Source organism: Diachasma alloeum, unplaced genomic scaffold (assembly GCF_001412515.2).
Source record: "Diachasma alloeum isolate Michigan unplaced genomic scaffold, Dall2.0 Dall_scaffold_00366, whole genome shotgun sequence".
In the NCBI taxonomy this organism is placed as follows: Eukaryota; Metazoa; Arthropoda; class Insecta; order Hymenoptera; family Braconidae; genus Diachasma; species Diachasma alloeum.
Genome location: NW_021680505.1, coordinates 1,130,101 through 1,148,746, shown reverse-complemented (window position 1 = coordinate 1,148,746; position 18,646 = coordinate 1,130,101). Strand labels below are relative to the sequence as shown.

Below are 18,646 nucleotides of genomic sequence, written 5' to 3'. Positions count from 1 at the left end.
GTCAACCGTCCATGAAATTTCACTTTTTTCTAACAGTACACCTATTCCATTCAAATGTTTTCTACACAAATTCCTCGGTTCAAATTTTCAGAGTTTTTTGTTTAATTTTTTGAGTGAAAAGGAAGAAAAATAGGCGGAAAGATGTCTTTATAGAAAAAGTTGTATACAAAGATGAAATGCTTCAGATTTTTTCTATAAAACACCTTCTACTGGATATTTTCTATAAAAAAAAACGTGTAGTGAAGTAGTGACATTCTTTAATAGAATCGACTAGTAGCTAATAGAATTTTTGTTAGAAGTTCAGTGGAAAATAGATTGGAATCTATCGATTTTTTCTATTCAATTTATTCTATTGAAGATATTTTGCATAGAAATTCTTCAGATGAATTTTTTTTTGTTTGTTTCTATTTTTTAATAAAAGAAAAAGGAAAGTAGAGCGGAAAATATTGAAATTTCATGTTCAATCATTCCTATAAAAAACGACACTATAGAAACAGTTGTACACAAAGATGAAATATTTGATTGGATTTCTATTGAAGAATTTCGCTGTGTATCTGGACGTTCCTTTTAAGAGAGAAGTTCAATCGAAAATATTCTATACAAAAATCCGATAGGATTCAACTTTTCTATACAACTTGTCCTCAATTAATTGAGGTATTTGCTATAGAAATTCCTATAGAATTTTTATAGTAATTTCTTGTTCCAATTTGTTGCATTTTTTTATTTATATAATGAAAAGAGAAAGGAATTAGAGATAAAACTTGGAAAATTCATGTCGAGTCATTTCTATGGAAATAGAAAAAGTTGCATAAAAAGTTGTAGAAAAACGCGCAGTAAAAGTGTGGAATTATTTTGTAGAATCAGAAAAAACTAAAAAAATTTCAATAGAAGTTCCATAGAAATTTCTATCAAATTCGCTTGGGTTTTCTATTTTGGGGGAATATAAACGTCATTTGTTTATCGACAAGACCTGCAAAATAGTCCCCACAATGATTGACATTTAAATATCACAATGTCGTCTCGCCACCCCAACCCAAATGCATTAGTACCCGAAGATTCCCCCAGTTGATTAATTATTGTCTTTTGTTACTGCGCGTTACTACATCGACCTATCCAACCCTATCTCCTCATTCTCTCATTAACCAAAAAGTATCCAACAAATCTCAAGTTTAACCTCACCCAAATATTCAACCCAGAAGGATTGTAAAATTATAGCAAAAAAGGAGAAGAAATTGAAGAGGAGAAAATGAAAAATAAAAAATACAAGATTTCGAGACTTTAGGGCTTCAAATTGGGCTGTTTCTTGAGTGTAAGATGGAGGTGGATTCCAGTGAAAAGAGCAGGGAGGGAACCAGTGATAATGACGAACGGATGGTCGTTGAGTACGGCGGAAGATGCATGAGTACCCAAGCTATGCAGTCTCTTTATGATTTGAGACAGAATAATTTATTCTGCGACGCTGTCGTGCATCTCGAGGACGGCGGAGTCTTTTCGATTCATCGGGCCATATTATCAGCATGCAGCAGTTATTTCAGGTCATCATTATCCTCACAATCTCCGATTTAGAGAATAAGAGAATCACTTCATTGACTTTTTGTGTGAATTACAATAATTCTCTGATCAATTTTTCACGTACGAAAAAAATTTATTGAAAAATCTAGCGAATTCGCCGATAGAAAATTCCATTGGATTTCAGTTGAACTTCTATCCAAAATTCTATGAGTTTTCGACTGATTCTATTGATGAATTCCGCAGTTGTACTGCCCGTTTTTTTAGGAAATGTCTAATAGAAAATATTTTACGGAAAAAATCAGTAGAATTTTTGGAAAACTTTTCTATATTCCTTGAAAACAATTTTCTAAGTTTTTTGAACTCTCATGGACTCTCAGTTTTCATGGAATTATTGAACTGAAGTTTACAATTCCCATTGATTTTTTCATCCAATTGTGAATTTTGAATTACGGAATTTCTCCAAATTTCTATGGAACCGTCACTTGATAAAAAATTCCCAAGAAATGACGCCCGAAAAAATTTCAAAGAAAAACCTAGCGAATTCGATAAAAAAATTTATTGAATTTCAATTCACCTTCTGTGAAAAATTCTAACAGTTTTCGACCGATTCAATCGACGAATTCCGCTGCATTACTGCACGTTTTTATAGGAAATGTCCAACAAAAAATATTTTATGGAAAAAATTGGTAGAATTTCATCTTTCACAACTCTTTCTATTGAAACTGTTTCTATAGGGATTCTTCGAAATAAATTTTCTAAATTGTTCCACTCTATTTTTCTTCTCATTTTATGTAGAATTTTTTTTTTTAAATCGAGAATTCCTCTGGAGTAACAATCGAAATTTATCACAGAAAGCGCTTGGTTTTTTTATTCAATTTTTTCATACGTAAAAATAACGAAATTTCGAATTTTACTGAAAATTCAATGGAATTCAATATTTTTGAGTAGCAGATAGACAAAAATTACTTCAATTTCACATCAACTTACGTGAATTTTTATTCAAAACATGAATATTCCGTAGCCAATCGCGCTAAATTTTGAAGTAATTAGAAATTTACCAATATATTTGTCTGAATGTTCCCGATTTCTATTAGTTGTTATGAAATTATAGAACTGAACTTTACCATTTCCATTGATTTTCTTATCAATTTGTAACTTTCGAATTACGAAATTCCTACAAATTTGAATGGGTCCGTCACATAAAAATTTCCAAGAATTCACGCACGAAAAAAATTTAAATAAAAATATAGTGAATTCAATAGAAAATTCAACGGAAGGATTATTTTCAACACCTCAAGCGCCCGCCAAGGAAACGAACAATAAACAATCAATTTTTTGCACTAATTATTCGTTCGTAGACATGTATGATCGATGTTCAATGCATGATAAATCTCACTCAAATAGCGCACGAACTTTAAAACTCATAGTACAGTAGAGGCTTCGTATAAGATACCTTAGAGACAGTAGGAGAGTGGAATTCCGGGAACCCCTATGCCCCCACTACGCGCTCCCATTGAGAGGAGAAAAATAGGGATCAGCGGGTTTCAAATAACATACCTCGGTCGTTGCGGCCGAATTCAATGAAATTTTTATTATTATTGAATGAATATTGATAACTAATCAATTTATATGTGTTTAATGTTTTGAATTTGTATCGCCCGCGCTCCCTTTTCTCTCTAAACATCACCCCCCCCCCCCTGATAGAATGACAGCTGATGTTGGGGGATTGTTGGTGGATTCGAGAATAATCACAGACGAAGAATTACGATTTTTCGATAAAAAGTGAAAAAAAATCGATGTATATTTCCATTACTTGAAAAAAGTAGTGTGACCCCCCCCCTTAAGGTCAGCAGACCCTCACGATCAATTCCTTCGTCCCTCCCGTTTGACCCTCAACACCGTTTGATCCTTAGAATTACTCTCTTCCCGTTGAAAAATGACCGGGGCCATATAGGTATCCTATTTACTAAAGATGAAAGAAACGTGAAGTTGTTTTATATCGAAATATCTCGAAACTGCCTGACCGCTAATCCTTAATTCTGATTGATCAATATGTGACACGAAGTTATTCACAAAAAAAACACGCGACATTTTCAAATTCTTCAGTGACATAATTTCAAATTCTTCAGAGATAGATTTTTTTTCACGTCATATATATATATATATATTTCACATGTGTATATTTCACATCGGTGAAATTAATAAATGCTGTCCTTTTATTATGGAGACCGATTATTTTAACAAATTGAAGATAATTAATTGAAAATGAAAAATACTTTATAGATTCTTTTACTCTACATCGCTATTCACTTCAATCATTAGTCGAATTCTCTTTGATTCATTATCAATATTTATAAGGTATTCATGAGAAAATGAAACTTAATGAATTCCATTTCTTCATTTCAACAAATGAATAGATCAGCGTGCGCATAGATCTTGTCTTATAAGAAGCCCACGGAACATAAACATTCGGGAGTCGATAAAAGTTCCGAGAGTGGGGGGTAGGCCTCGAGCGCTCGGAACGCGAGGTATCTTATAGAGAGGTATCTTAGACGAAGCCCGAAGGGCTAGTCACTTAGGAAATCACTGCACCACTCGACTGGAAATCAAGGAAGAAATCACCAGAAATCAATGGAAATCAAGTCATTTCCATTGTCGGTAATTATTTCTAAAGATTTCAGGCAATCATCGGAAATCAATAGAAATCATACAGAAATCAAGTTATTTCCGAGATCATTAGAAATCATCGATAAGTGTGAAATCGAAATTGATTTTGCAGTTTCAACTCTACAATTTTTGTTATGGTATCGGTGCGTTCGAAATCACCCAATCCCGAAATGTGACGTTATGAAGTTTTTGACATCCTTATGTATTGTAACGTCATGTAGAAAATTGCCATTATCGATAGATATCCCATTCTGGTCCCGAAATCATGATTTCTCCTGTTATTTCTGGAAATCAAGAAATCATTGGAATCTTCTAAAAATCACGGAAATCACAAGAAATCAAACGAAACCATGGTTTCTAATGTTGATTGAGAAATCACAAAAATCATTCGCGAAATCACAGAAATTAACAGGAAAGCACAGGAAATCATCTGATTCTGGAAATCACTGAGTCACGATTGAGGAGTGACCAGCCCCTCGACGAAGCCTCTACTGTAGTCTATCCTTAATTTTTTTATGCGTGTTTCTATGAAAAAATCCCTGCGTGCATAAAAACTGAAAGAAAATTAACGAATTGTTGCATTGTCCTTCTCAAAAAAATTCAGAACTCTGTTCACCACGTCCTTCTACACCGAAGAGAAAACGGAAGTTCGCCTTCCGGGTGTCACCTCCGAGATAATGGAACTAATCCTGAAATACGCCTACCTGCGCTCCCTAGAAGTGACCCACGACAACGTATGTGACCTCCTGATAACGTCCAACTACCTCTGCATAATGGGCATAATAAAGCTCTGCTGCACGTATTTGAAAAACAACCTGACCCCTGAGAACTGCATATCCGTAATGAGATTCGGTAAAGAGCACTTCTGCAGTGAATTGGAGAGTGACGCGCACACATTCGTAATGAGAAACTTCATTGATGTTGCCCAGAGGAATGAAGAGATCCTCGAACTGTCGATTGACAAACTTTTGCCATTAGTGGGCGCTGATGAGTTGAATGTTAAGAGTGAGGAGATCGTGTGGGAATTGGTGATAAAGTGGATAGATCACAAGCCGGAGGAGAGGAGGCAGCACATTGTGGAGCTCATGAAGACTATCAGGCTGGGGTTGTTGGACACCCAGTACTTTCTGGAGAGAGTGAAGGAGCATCATTATGTGGCAGGTGTGGAGACATGCAGACCGATTATCATTGAGACACTTACGTTCCTCTATGATCTGGAGATGATCACCCAGAAGGATGGCGAACTGGCTACTCCCGAGATCGCCAGGCCCAGGGTTCCCCATGAGATTCTCTTCACTATTGGAGGATGGAGGGCTAACAAAACCACTTCTGCTATTGAGACTTACGATACTAGGGCTGATCGCTGGATTCCAGTTGGTTTTATTGTTTTTTCTTCATTCGTTTCAAGACGCAGAACACACAAAAACACCTAAACGTACACGGAGAGAAATTTTGTAGAAAAATTCTAGTTCTAGCACGGGAAAAGAGGCGGAAAATGAGGGCCAGGAAAAAATTCCAGTGCCGGCACTAGAAATTTTATTGGGGAAAACGTGAATTTTTCGCCGTATTTCTGTGAAAATTTCACAGAAATCCCCAGAAATTTTACCAGAAATATCAAGAAATTTTACCTTAGCAGCACTAGAATTTTTCACAGCCGGTGGATTGTGATTTTTTCCAGTACTCGCACTAGAATTTTTCTAAAAAATTTCTCTCCGTGTACATTACGTTTTGCTCAGCGTAATTTACGCTTAACGCCAATATGACTTCTGATCATAAAAATCAGTATTTAGAGAGAAAAAATTGGGACTGCCGAAAAGTTATATACTCCCCTGAAGAGTTCCTTTGTCGTGTTGAATCAATTTACTACGCACGAAAAAATTTAATACGAAATCCTAATGAATTCGTCAGACTATTCTATTGCATTTCTATTGAACTTTCTATTAGTTTTTGGCCAATTCGATTGAAATATTCGATAAAAAATATTCTATAGTAAATGAATTAGAATTAGATTTTTCTATGCAACTTATTCTATTGCAACTTAACTTGACTTAACTTTCCTCAGTAGAAATATTCCAAGTTTTTTGCTTGATTTTCTTCATAAAAAAGAAATAAAAATTAAATGAAAAAAAATGAAAAAAAGGAAAATTTGAGTCACAGAAATTGTATAGAAAAATCTAATTATATTGACTTTTTTATAGACTATTTTCTATTGAACATTTCAGTTAGTCAACCAGAAATCAATAAAAATTCAGTAAAATTGTGTAGCGAGTTCGCCAGGGTTTTCTATTGAATTTTTTCATACGCGATGCACGAAATTTCTTGAAAAACTTACACACAGAGAAACCTAAACGTAAATTTCGTAGCTTTTTGACAAAGCTATTTTTTTCCTCAGTGTAGGGTGAACAGTCCAGAGTTCATACGATAAGTGAACTCCGAGATTTTCCCTTCGGCGCACAAGAAAATGTATTTTTTTTCGCCGTCAATTTTACATTTCAACAGAATCGAATCTATGGTAAAACTCTCAAGAAAACCGGTAAAATGACTACCAAATGTAAGAAATTATTCTATGCGTCGAAATCAAATTATCTCGAGACTACAGGAAATAGAAATAGGGAGGTTTTGGGCTAAATGGACCATTTTAAAGTTGAAATAAAAAGGTTTTTTTTGCAGGAAAAATCATTTTTCTATCAATTTCATCTGATACAGTTACGCTCTCCTAATTCGCTTCCTCACAGTTACGTCCATATTAGACCATTAGAAGTTTACTGTAATTGATTGAGGAGAGTTTTGAAAATTGTCGGGATTTTTTGAAGTCTGTATCATTGGATCGTTTCGAAAATTCTGTATCGATATGGATGTGAGATCGGAATTTTCCCGATTTTTTCACGCAAGGGGCACCCTTCGTCGGAATCATCGGAAAACGTCTTGCGATCGCCAGACTACTTCCGATTCTTTTCTCTCCCCATGGGGAGGGGGTTGCCCACCCCACTTGTTTTTCATTAAACGGGTTTGAATTCCTCTCTTGAAGCTAGCCGAAATGGATCCAATCGGAGGTCGTGCCTACCACGGATTAGCAGCCATTGGTTTCAATATTTACGTCATCGGTGGCTTCAGCAGTGGCCTACAGAATGCAACGAACATAAATACTAAAAGCTACTTCAATAGCTGTCGCTGCTTCAATGCTGTTACCAAAGTCTGGAGGGAAGTAGCCCCTATGAATGCCAGGAGGTGTTACGTCAGTGTTGCTGTCCTTAATGACGTGATTTATGCAATGGGAGGGTACGATGGACACTTTAGGCTCAATACCGCGGAGAGATACAATTACAAGGAGAACCAGTGGTCACTCATTGCCTCCATGAATCGACAGAGATCTGATGCCAGTGCTACTACTTTGAACAGTTAAATTTTCGTTGAAATTAATTACACGTACACGGAAAAAAATATACCTGAATTCAGTATAAACTATACTTGATTCAAGTATATTTTAGGGGGGGGATGGGTATTTCAATTCGAAGATGATTCTTTTGTATCAGGCCGGGTTGTAGCAAGCCCTCTTAAGTGTAATGTAAGGGTCAGGCACTAAGTGTCAGAATATAAGGGTCAAAAAGTGGGGGTTAAAAAGTGAGGGTCAGAATATTAAAGTCAAAACATTAGGGTCAGAATATAAAAGTAAAAAAAGTGGGTGTCATATATGATGCTTGATCACCATTTTTAGCCCTTATATGACCCTCATTGCCTGACATCCACATTTTTCACTTTATGACCCTGAAGTTTGCAGACAAAAATCTTCAACAGAGCATATCTGGTGAGGAAATTGAACAATTAGAAAATTTCAAGTTCCAATTTGTCGGGCGTGACGAAATCTAATCGTGATGGTGGCTAAATATGTGAACAAATAAATTACGGGTTGATTTCTTCGAAATTCAACTGTGGAAAACCATTGACACGGCATATCTCACCTCGGAGTTATTTTATTAGAAAAAAAACATGGTCACAATTTTCATTCTACGAAATCTCGAAGTGATTTTTGTCCTTTTTTTCTAGTCTTATCGGTCAACGTTAAATCCGCAGTAGACCACTAAATCTTTGGCAAGCTTCATTATTCATCCAAATGATCCGATCGAAAAAAGAAGAAGCATCACGTTTGAAAAAATTATAAATCTTCTCGTGATGTTTCTTGTTTTTTGTAATGAATGTTTCATTTATGATATATGCAATGTTTTTCATGAGGGAAAACATCAACAGAGGATATCTACGAGGAAGATAAGTAGTTTAGGACAAAAAATAAATGAAACGTTGGATTGCAATAAAACCTCAATGTGAATTTTTTTTTTCAATTTCTCTTCATTCTTTCCATGAAAAATAGTAGAATTACGAAAATAAATACGTTTAATACCGGATATCTACTATACGAACAATGATGTTGAAAGGAAAAAAAATCACACTTCACATTCTCTCCCAATTGTTACGTGATATTCGTTACTTTGCTTATAATTATTATTCTCATGGATCTACAATCGATGCTATAGTCATGACGCTGCATTTCTTATATCTAATCGTTTAACAAAGTGTATTTTGCGAGGAAATGGCAAAGAAATATGTCACAGAGAAGAAAGAGCTAGCTCTAGAAACTCTAGTCACAAGAGGATGGGCAAATTGTATAAGGGTCGCAAAAATCACGAGGATTACGAGGATTACAAGGTGATAGTTAAATTTCACGAGGATCAAGCATCACGAAGATCATGAGGGGAGGGTCAAATTTGACAAGGGTAAAGAATCGGGACGATTACAAGGGTCATAAGGGGATGGTCAAATTTCGCAAGACTCAGACATCACAAGAGTCACGAGGAGATACTCAAATTTCACGAGGATCACAAGAGGATGGTCAAATTTCACAAGGGTCACGAGGATTACGAGGGTCACAAGAGGATGATTGCACTCCAGGAGAGTCAAACATCACGAGGATCACGAGGGGATGGTCAAATTTTACGAGGGTCGAATATCCTGAGGGAAATTCTCGGGTTTTCTAGAAAATTCGAGAAAATCCTGCAATTTTCTAAAAAATTCAAGAAAACTATCCAGTTTTCCCAAAACTGGAAAATTGGAGAAAACTACGGTTTTACTGGAAATTTGGGGAACTTTCTTGGTTGTCGAAAAAACTCCGATTTTCTAGAAAATTTGAGAAAATGCTCGGACTTTCTCAAACATTCGCACATTATTTTTATCATTCTTTTTGTCTTCACATTTCTCTAAGACTAAATTTCTCGTAAAATTTACAATGCAATGACTAAATTTCACGAGTGTTGAATGTGACACCCTTGTGACTCTCGTGACGGCCATGAAGGTTGACCATCCCTTTGTGACCTTTATGATTTTTGACTCTCGTGAAATTTAACCATTCCATTGTGACCCACATGTCCCTCGTGAAGTTTGGCCATTCCCTTGTGACTTACGTGACTCGCGTGATGTTTGACCATCCCGTTGAGACCCTCGTGATGTTTGACCCTCGGAAAATTTAACCATCCTCTAAAGACTCTCGTGATGTTTGACCCTCGTAAAATTTGACCAGCCCCTTGTTACTTTCGTGACCCCCGTGAAATTTGACCTTCCTTCTGTGACCTTTGATGAAGTTTGACCATCTCTTTGTGACTTTTTGAAGAAAAATGATTTTTCCTATTTTCTAAGTTTTACATTCACGAGACCGAGACGATATTCTCTTAACCGAGACCGAGACGATACTGGGAATTTGGATATTTTCTGAGATCGAGACGAGACTGGCGAAAGTCTCGTCTCGTGCGTAGCCCTAAAAAGAAGAAACTCACGGGAGAGGTTTCAAGAACAACATGTATAAATGCCGATTTTTTAAGAATATAATCATTTTTGTAGAAGATATCCGATGTTGATCGTATTTATTTTCGTAATTCCATCATTTTTGATGGAAATATCGAAGAGAAATCGAAAAAAAAAAATTTCACGTTGAGTTTTTATTGTAATTCAACGTTTCATTTGTTTTTTGTCCCAATCTATGTATCTTCTTTGTAGATATCCTGTGTTGATGTTTTCCCTCGTGAAAAACATTGCATATATCATTAATGAAACATTTACTACAAAAAACAAACAACATCACAAGAAGATTTATACTTTCTTCAAACGTGATGCTTTTTCTTTTTTCGATCGGATCATTTGGATGAATAATGGAGCTTATCAAAGATTTAGTGTTCTACAGCGGATTTAACGTTAACCGATAGGACCAGAAAAAAAGGACAAAAATCTCGTCAAAATTTCGTAGAATGAAAATCGTGACCATGTTTTTTTTTCCAATAAAATAATTCCGGAGTGAGATATGCCGTGTCAATGGTTTTCCATAGTTAAATTTTGAAGAAATCAACCCCTAATTCATTTATTTACATATTCAGCCACNTCGTCAAAATTTCGTAGAATGAAAATCGTGACCATGTTTTTTTTTCCAATAAAATAATTCCGGAGTGAGATATGCCGTGTCAATGGTTTTCCATAGTTAAATTTTGAAGAAATCAACCCCTAATTCATTTATTTACATATTCAGCCACCATCACGATTAGATTTCGTTACACCCAACAAATTGAAATTTGAAATTTTCTCATTGCTCAATTACTTCATCAGATATGCTCTACTGAAGATTTTTGTCTGCAAACTTCAGGGTCATTTTACTTTTATATTCTGACCCCAATTTTTTAATCCTGATATTTTGACCCTCATTCCTTCACCTTTATATTCAGGCCCTCAGTTTTTGACTCTAATATTCTGACCCTCATTTTTTAACCTCCACTTTTTGACCCTTATATTCTCACCATCTAGTGTCTGACCCTTATATTACACTTGAGAGCGCTTGGTACAACGCGGGCTGATACGAAATAATTATCCTCGAATTGAAATACCCATCCCCCATTGGAGTATAAATATAATATACTTGAATCAAGAAAAATATATTTTTATTCAGGTTTATGCATATACTTGTTTCTGGTATAAGATATACTCAATTCAAGTTTTTTTCTGTGGTATGATAAAGGGCCATGGAAAAATATACGATAAAATTTCATAGAAAAACCCAGCGAATTCGATCGAAAATTTGGTTGAAATTCAATTGAAAATTCTATTAGTTTTCGGCCAATTGCATTGAAGAATTCCGCAGCTTGAATGCACACATTTTTCATAGAAATTGTCCAATAGAAACTATTTTATAGAATAAATCGGTAGAATTTCGTATTTCTATGCAACTTGTCCTATTGGTACATTTCCTGTAGGAATTCTTCGACATTAATTTTCTCTTTTTTTTTCACTCGATTTTTCTTTTTTTTTTTCATTGAAAAAATTTTCTCAAATGGATAAGTTGTATAGAGAAATCAAAGTCTTTTGATTATTTCCATAGAATTTTTTGAACATTTCAGTAGTGAGGCGGTAAAACGGTTCACGTCGATTTAAGTTTCAGCTGAGTTTTTGACGAATATCTCAGAATCTAAGAGAGATAACGAAATTTTCGTAATAATCTTTTTTGTAAAGCAAATTGAGGGCTACAAAAAACTTTTGTTTGGTGAGGAGCTACGTTTAGGGTGGTTGTGGGGGTGTGATTAGGGGTGAGGCCGGAAAATGAATTCTAACACTGTTTCATAAAATCACGGTTTAATTGTGGGATCGAACCACGTCGTAAAATACTGCATACACTTTATACACTTGTTACTCAAATTTAGTTCGTTGAGATCTCAAATGAATATTGCCTAAATTGATAATTTATTGTTGAGTCACTATTAAATGTCTTTGATAAATGTCTATCGATAATTGCTGTAACGATTGAATCTAACTCAAATGGTGAGGAACTGTACACGTTGAGAGACGCGTCGACACGCGCCTTCCGTTGATCCTACTCTAATGTTTCGATAATTCACTGCTGATGTACTTAATTCGTTGAGAAACTATAATACTTGTTAATTCTAAATCTATTAGCTTTAGAATCTACTAACTTGTTAATAGCTAAATCTACGTTGATTTGACTCTAATTTTGAAATTCTATAACATTTCTACTGAGTGGATGGACTGAACTAATAACTGAGTTGATAATCTATTACATGGCTGTTAAACTGCCGAGCGATTACTCTAACTGACTGACTATGTCGTACTACTACCTTTCCGGGTGATTCGCTGACTCTTGACTGTTGACCCGAAGGGTTCCGATTGATTTCGAAGATTACCGACTTAATTCCCCGCTGAACTGATAGAATGCTGACTATGTTTCAAACACCCCGGGGGCATTCATTATCAGGGATGATGATATTGATATTGATATTTATTGCAATTGATGTGAGTCTTTGAATGGTGATTCTCTGAGCTCTGATGCTGATGTCCTTTGACTGAAATCGAATGATACAGTGCACATTTACTCTCTGCTCGTTGCTCATTTGGTCGTTGGTTGCTCTGCTTTTTCTTCTATGTTGAATGTTGAATTGATGATTTTTCCTGGGTCCCTGCTATTTGGTGAAGCTCTATCAGTTGCTCGTTTGAAGGTTTCCATGTGCGCACTAGAAATACCCTCGCTGAACAATCTTTGCAATTGATTGTACGTATTAGTACTTTCAATCATTGCTTTGTGTTGGCGCCAACGTGTTCCTTTTCTGCTTGATGTCTGGACGTGACGAGATGAACCGCCTTAGTCGTCAGTCCCTCTGATAGTGTTGATTAGACCAGGATTCTTGAATCGGTTTATTCCAATTCTTGCTGTCATGCGAGGCTGTTTCTTAACTGTGTGGGTGTTGAATTTTGCTTCTTCAGCCCATTCGTCTGGTTGAAGATTGCCTAGCCTCCCTCTGCTATTGTGATCTAGATTGATTTCATCAATTCTCCTTCTCTCCAACGTCCTTCCTTGGAGGTGTAGTTGATGGATTATCTGTTTCTCTGAGGTCGTGACTCCACGTGATGGGCACTTGACGACCTGCTGGTGCTGTCCTACCTTCTGTTGAGCTTTCTGATGAGCCTTCTGACGACTCGAGAGAGGCGTAAATTCCCTCATTCGAAGTTGAGCTCGTTATTGATGATTGCTAAGGGGAGAAACACAGGGTGAGAGATGTATCACTTGCCATAATAATGATAATAGGAAAATGATACTTAACTCTCAGTCCTGGAATCTCTGGTTTCCCCTTAGCTTCTGCTGTTGATGGTCTTCTGGTTGGTTGATTCTCTGCTCTCTCATTGATTAGCTGATTGTTGAGGCTCTCGGTCATCTCTGAAGACCCTGGACTTCGATGCTGAGGATGATCAATGAGGTTGCTGTTGAATTACAACTCTTGATTGCAATTCACTCGCTTGTCTCTTGTTGAATGTCTGCTTGCTGTCCCTGTCCCACTGGTGGTGGGGATGTTAATGAATTGTCTGAAGAACTTGAAGATGTTTATGTCTGCTGATGCTGAGTTGAACGTCTTACTGTGTTGATGCCTCTTGCGCAAGATTCCATAAGTCTTATCAGCTGCTTGAGGCTCTTAATTTCCTTGGAGTTCTCCAAAATTCAATTCGAACTGCTTGAGGTCTTCATCAACTACAGATTATTTCAGTAGATGATCGATTATCTGCTCAATGAGGTTCTCTGCTGATATTGATGCTCTGGAGTCTGGTCTGGGTGATGTACCTTTTTTCAGTTGGTTGGAAAGGATTATTAAACTCTTCCCGCTGAGATGATTCTCCATCAGATTTCCGAAGATCAAGGCGTTGTGATTTACTGGATTGGAGTAATTCTGCTGAGTTGCTCTCCACTCTTCTCTACTTGAGTTGATTATTCTGCTGATTGCTGATGTTCTCTTCTATCTCAATGATCTCTGATTGTTGAAGTTCACTACTGCTGTTGATGTGCTGGCTCTATTGTTGGACATGATCAATGAGATGGTGAATAAACTGACTTCATTCGTTGTCTGTTGAATCGCTGTCTGCTCGTACTTCCCCTGGTTCCTTGTACTATGAGTACTATGAGTTCCTTGTACTATTAATCTACAAAGTGATTTTTGAGATATTTCATCATAGCAATGGTTCTGAAACGCTTTACTCCAATAACCTTCATGAGTTCCTCATCACAAATGGCAAACTGTTTATTTTTAGGGTCATAAAGATTCCTCCCCTTGATGATACTCCACACTTTTTTAACAACTTCATGTCGAGCCATCTGGTCAGCACCAACCACTGCAGCCATTTCAGGTGATAGTGTAATTGCTCGAGTATAACCACCTTTGCCCTTACCACCTCCTTTTTTTGCTCCACCAGTAACTTTTTTCGACTTGCCCCAATCTTCATCACTGTCACTGTCTTCTTCTTCTGTCACTGTATTCTTTGTCTGTCCCTTCTTCTTGCCTTTGGTGATGTCCTCTCTAGTTCTTGCAAGCTGACCCTTCAGTTGACCGATGCTTCTGAGGCATTGCCTTTTTGTTGACGCAGCTTGCTCATACAGTCTCTCAGTGATGTACTCATTATTTAGTGTGAGGTGCTCGAGCAATTTCTCCTGAAGAGAGACGAATTCGGTCCACTCTCCTTCGACGATCTCTTTCTGGCTCTCCAACTCCTCCAGTGTGGTGTCAAAAATATTCCTTTCACATTGGTGTAGTTCTAGTTGAATTTTTGTTAAAGTATTGACCTTGAATTTTAGCTATCTCATCCTGAATTCTTGAAGACCTGGAGGTCTCTGGTTGACGTACTGGATTTGTTGAGGGTCCTTTGAGAGAGAGAGAGATCATCTGTTTTGTTGACTGTCTGCTTTGGGATCGTTCCAGTGTTGACTGGAGGCTCTTTGACTTCTGTTACTGAGGTATCTGTCACCTCAGTCTCCTGTTGTTGATTATCTGGATTATTTTCTGCAATCGGAGGAGTAACTCTCTCGTTACTCTCATCCTGTTGAGTGTTTGTCTTTCTTCTCGGTACCCGTGTCCTTGTCTGATATGATAAGTTTCTGTGTTGAGTTCTGTTGAGAGTCGATTGGTTACCGACTGCTGGGGGGTTACCGACTGTTAAGATTTTGTTGATGCAGTCGATGTTATCGACTGCGATGAGTCCTGGCGGTCGCCTGCTGCTTGGCTCACTGGCCCAAGCGTCGAGGGGCTACCATGATGCACAACCACTCCCGAGCACTCACAACACTCGATGTATTGTCCTCTGGCACTGTGTTTACAACCCCGACTTAGCGGCTGTTGATTCACTATCCTGTCCGTTTGATGGACTGAACTAATAACTGAGTTGATAATCGATTACATGGCTGTTGAACTGCCGAGCGATTACTCTGACTATGTCGTACTACTACCTTTCCGGGTGATTCGTTGACTCTTGACTGTTGACCCGAAGGGTTCCGATTGATTTCGAAGATTACCGACATAATTCCCCGCTGAACTGATAAAATGATGACTATATTTCAAACAACTTTCTAACAACAATTTTGCTATCTTCCTTAGATTCCGGGATATTCACTGAAAACTGGTCAATAATCAAAGTCGACATAGACCGTTTTACCACTTCGCTTCTGCTTTCTATTGAAAAAAACACGCAGATGCGGTGTTTTTCAATAGGATCAGCCGAAAACTAATGAAAAGTTCGAATTTGCTAGGTTTTCCTATGAATTTTTTTTGTACGTGACATTCTAGGAATTCATTGGATTTCTATTAGATTAAAACCTCTATTAATTTTTTGATGATTCAATAGAAAATTCCACACCTTTTCCACTGGTTTTTTCAATAGAAATGTTTAATAAAAAATATTCGTATTTAAAGAATATTTATGGAGAAAATCAATAAAATTGGATCTGCTCTTATACAATTCATGCTATTGATATATTTTCTATAGAAATTTCTCGGTGGAATTTCCCCAGGCTATTTTGTTTGATTTTTTTAATAAGGAGAAAAGAACAGCCTAAAAAAGGCAGAAAATTTATGTCCAGCAATTTCTATAGAAAATACCCTGAGAGAAAAATACAGAAATATCTAATTCCATTGATTCCTTCCGTAGAATAATTTCTATTGATATTATTCTATTTTTTTAAATTGAATAGAATTGAAAATGTGTGGAAAAGCTGCGAAGTCACAGCAAAAATTTAATAGAATTTTCCAGCGAATTCACTAGTGTTTTCTGTTGTTTTTGTGCGTGTATTGATCATTGTATTCGATACTGTTGTCGGGACTTAATGTTTTTTTTTCGATTTTTTGGGGATAGATAAAATTTACATCGTGGGAGGGTTCAATGGACACGAGTGTCTGAGTACAGCTGAAGTTTATAATCCTGACACTAATCAGTGGACTATGATAGCGTCGATGAGGTCACGCAGGAGTGGACTTTCTTGTATTTCCTATCACGGATATGTTTATGCTATAGGTAATTTTCGAGTTGGGATTGCAATATTTCTATTGGAAAAAAACGCAGAAAAGATGCGCAATTTTTTCAATGAAATCGACGAAAATTGAGCGAAACCCCCTAACGAATTTGCTACACCATTCTATTGGATTTCTATAGAAATTTTAAAATTCTTCGTTCGTCGCCGATTCGATCGAAAACTTCCACATCTTTTCAATAATGTTCAGAAATTTTTAATACTATTAAAAATTCTAATTTTGTGCGTGTCTCGGCGCGAAATCCCCACGGAGGTGACCAATCACAAGTTCTTATATAGCGACCAACTAGAGTTAAATCTAACCGATTTCTCTCCATTAACCCTCGATCGGTCGCGTCATGGCACGAGTGCCGTTCTGTCTTGATTTTTATTTTTTACGCTGAGACGTTGTTGAGAAAAATTTGAAAAAATTGGAATTCCTACTTTCCACCATGTCAAACATTTAAACAATTTTTGTTCTGTGCATCTTAGCACCGATCAAAAATTAAAATTCCTTAAAAATTCGACTCGGACAAAATCTCTGTGTTTAACCTCTAAATGTCAAATTTTCGCACCGAATGGAAATCAATTTTTGAATAATGTTTTCACTTTTCTCGTTTTATACTGATATTAGTTGTTAGTTGGAAGTTCAAAGTTACTCGTTTAATAAAAAATACATCATTTTTTTTAACTTTTTTTTTTCTCAAAATGGTAAAATACGCGGAACGGCGCAGCGCTCATCACGCGACCAGATACGGAGAGGTGTGAACACTCCAGGATTAATCTTGATGATTCATGTATGTAATTCAATTAATTAAGGAGGTTTTGCCGGAAACGCGAGAAAGAAAAGTGGCGAAAAATACGATCCCAGTACCAACAGATGGCAGCATATTCCTGAAATGTACAATCCGAGGAGTAATTTTGCCATTGCAGTAATTGACGACATGATTTTTGCTATCGGAGGGTACAACGGTATGAGTACAATGTTTCATGTTGAATGTTACGACGAAAGAACCAACGAATGGTGAATTCTTTATTTTCCCTCTGCAGTTTTTCAATTTTTTTCTCCCATTAAAAAACGAATTGAAATCATTTCTGTAGGTACGAAGCCACTGACATGAACTTCTTCCGTTCGGGTCTCGCTGCTTGTGTGATAATGGGTCTACCAAACGTTTGCGACTATATCCACAAACATCGGGATAGACTCATGGAAGAGAAACGACAGAAATTGATAGCTCTAGAGACTCAAAGAAATCAGCAACAATATTCCCAATTTCCCCAGGACCATGAAAATTTTTTCTCGAATCCGATATTAACCGTCACTGGTGTCAATCTCTACAGCGATGCTAACAATAATTCGCTGGTGTAAAAAAATTATTTGAGGAATAACATTCAAGAATAACATGTTCAATGCGTAAATTTCTTTGAATTAAAGTAGTATAAATTAACTCCCGATGAGTCGTTGAGTGTAATATTCGAAAAGCAAAGAAAAAATTATTCATCAAAATTGTATAATCTTCATTATAATCGGGAACTTGCTTGAATTTTTTTTTCTATTTTTCAATTTCGAATTTTAGCCCTAAATGATTAATTTTTCATTTATAAATATTAGAAATATTGATCATTAATTAATAATTGATGGTGAAACGTTAATAATTGATAATTGATAATGATAATTGATAATGATTTTTGAACTAGGGGAGACTCCTAGACCCCACTGAACAATGTTGTCACAACGCTGCTTTTCAACTTTTACACCAGAGTTCAAAACCAAATTTCATAATAGAGATTTCAAACAAAATGTGAATGTTCTTTTGGGTCCGAATGAAAGAGGGAGTCTCGACATGGCGTGCAAAAAAAATTTTAAAACAACATTTTTTAACAATAATTTTTTTTTTCTTCTCGTTTTTATTGAAAAATATAATTGAATAACTACAGCTGGAGAGTTAAATTTTGAATCTCGTAATGGGGTTTTTGATTATTTGAAAAAATTTCTTGTTTTCCGTTGCTGGACGTTAGCTGCAATAATTATGAAATATAAAAAAAAAATTAAATTTAAAAAACAATAGACGACTGGACTTGTTCACTTATCATTTACAACATATC

At 36.4% G+C, this 18,646-nt stretch overlaps 1 protein-coding gene across 1 annotated transcript; it reads left to right on the top strand.

The window, feature by feature from the left end:
- The first annotated feature begins 1,314 nt into the window (after positions 1-1,314).
- LOC107041473 (kelch-like protein 10) lies at positions 1,315-17,944 on the top strand. The gene is made up of 6 exons (XM_015262057.1): positions 1,315-1,535; positions 4,784-5,556; positions 7,212-7,577; positions 16,387-16,545; positions 17,360-17,564; positions 17,642-17,944. Exons 1-6 carry the CDS (start codon positions 1,315-1,317, stop codon positions 17,907-17,909), a joined length of 1,992 nt encoding a protein of 663 aa, XP_015117543.1. The 3' UTR covers positions 17,910-17,944.
- Positions 17,945-18,646: the final 702 nt, after the last annotated feature.

Excerpts from the sequence above, each read along its gene's own strand:
- LOC107041473 (XM_015262057.1), top strand. The coding sequence starts at position 1,315 with ATGGAGGTGGATTCCAGTGAAAAGAGCAGGGAGGGAACCAGTGATAAT. Across the intron at positions 5,557-7,211 it reads TGATCGCTGGATTCCAGTTG|CCGAAATGGATCCAATCGGA; the intron begins GTTTTATTGTTT and ends TCTTGAAGCTAG. Across the intron at positions 16,546-17,359 it reads CGGATATGTTTATGCTATAG|GAGGTTTTGCCGGAAACGCG; the intron begins GTAATTTTCGAG and ends CAATTAATTAAG.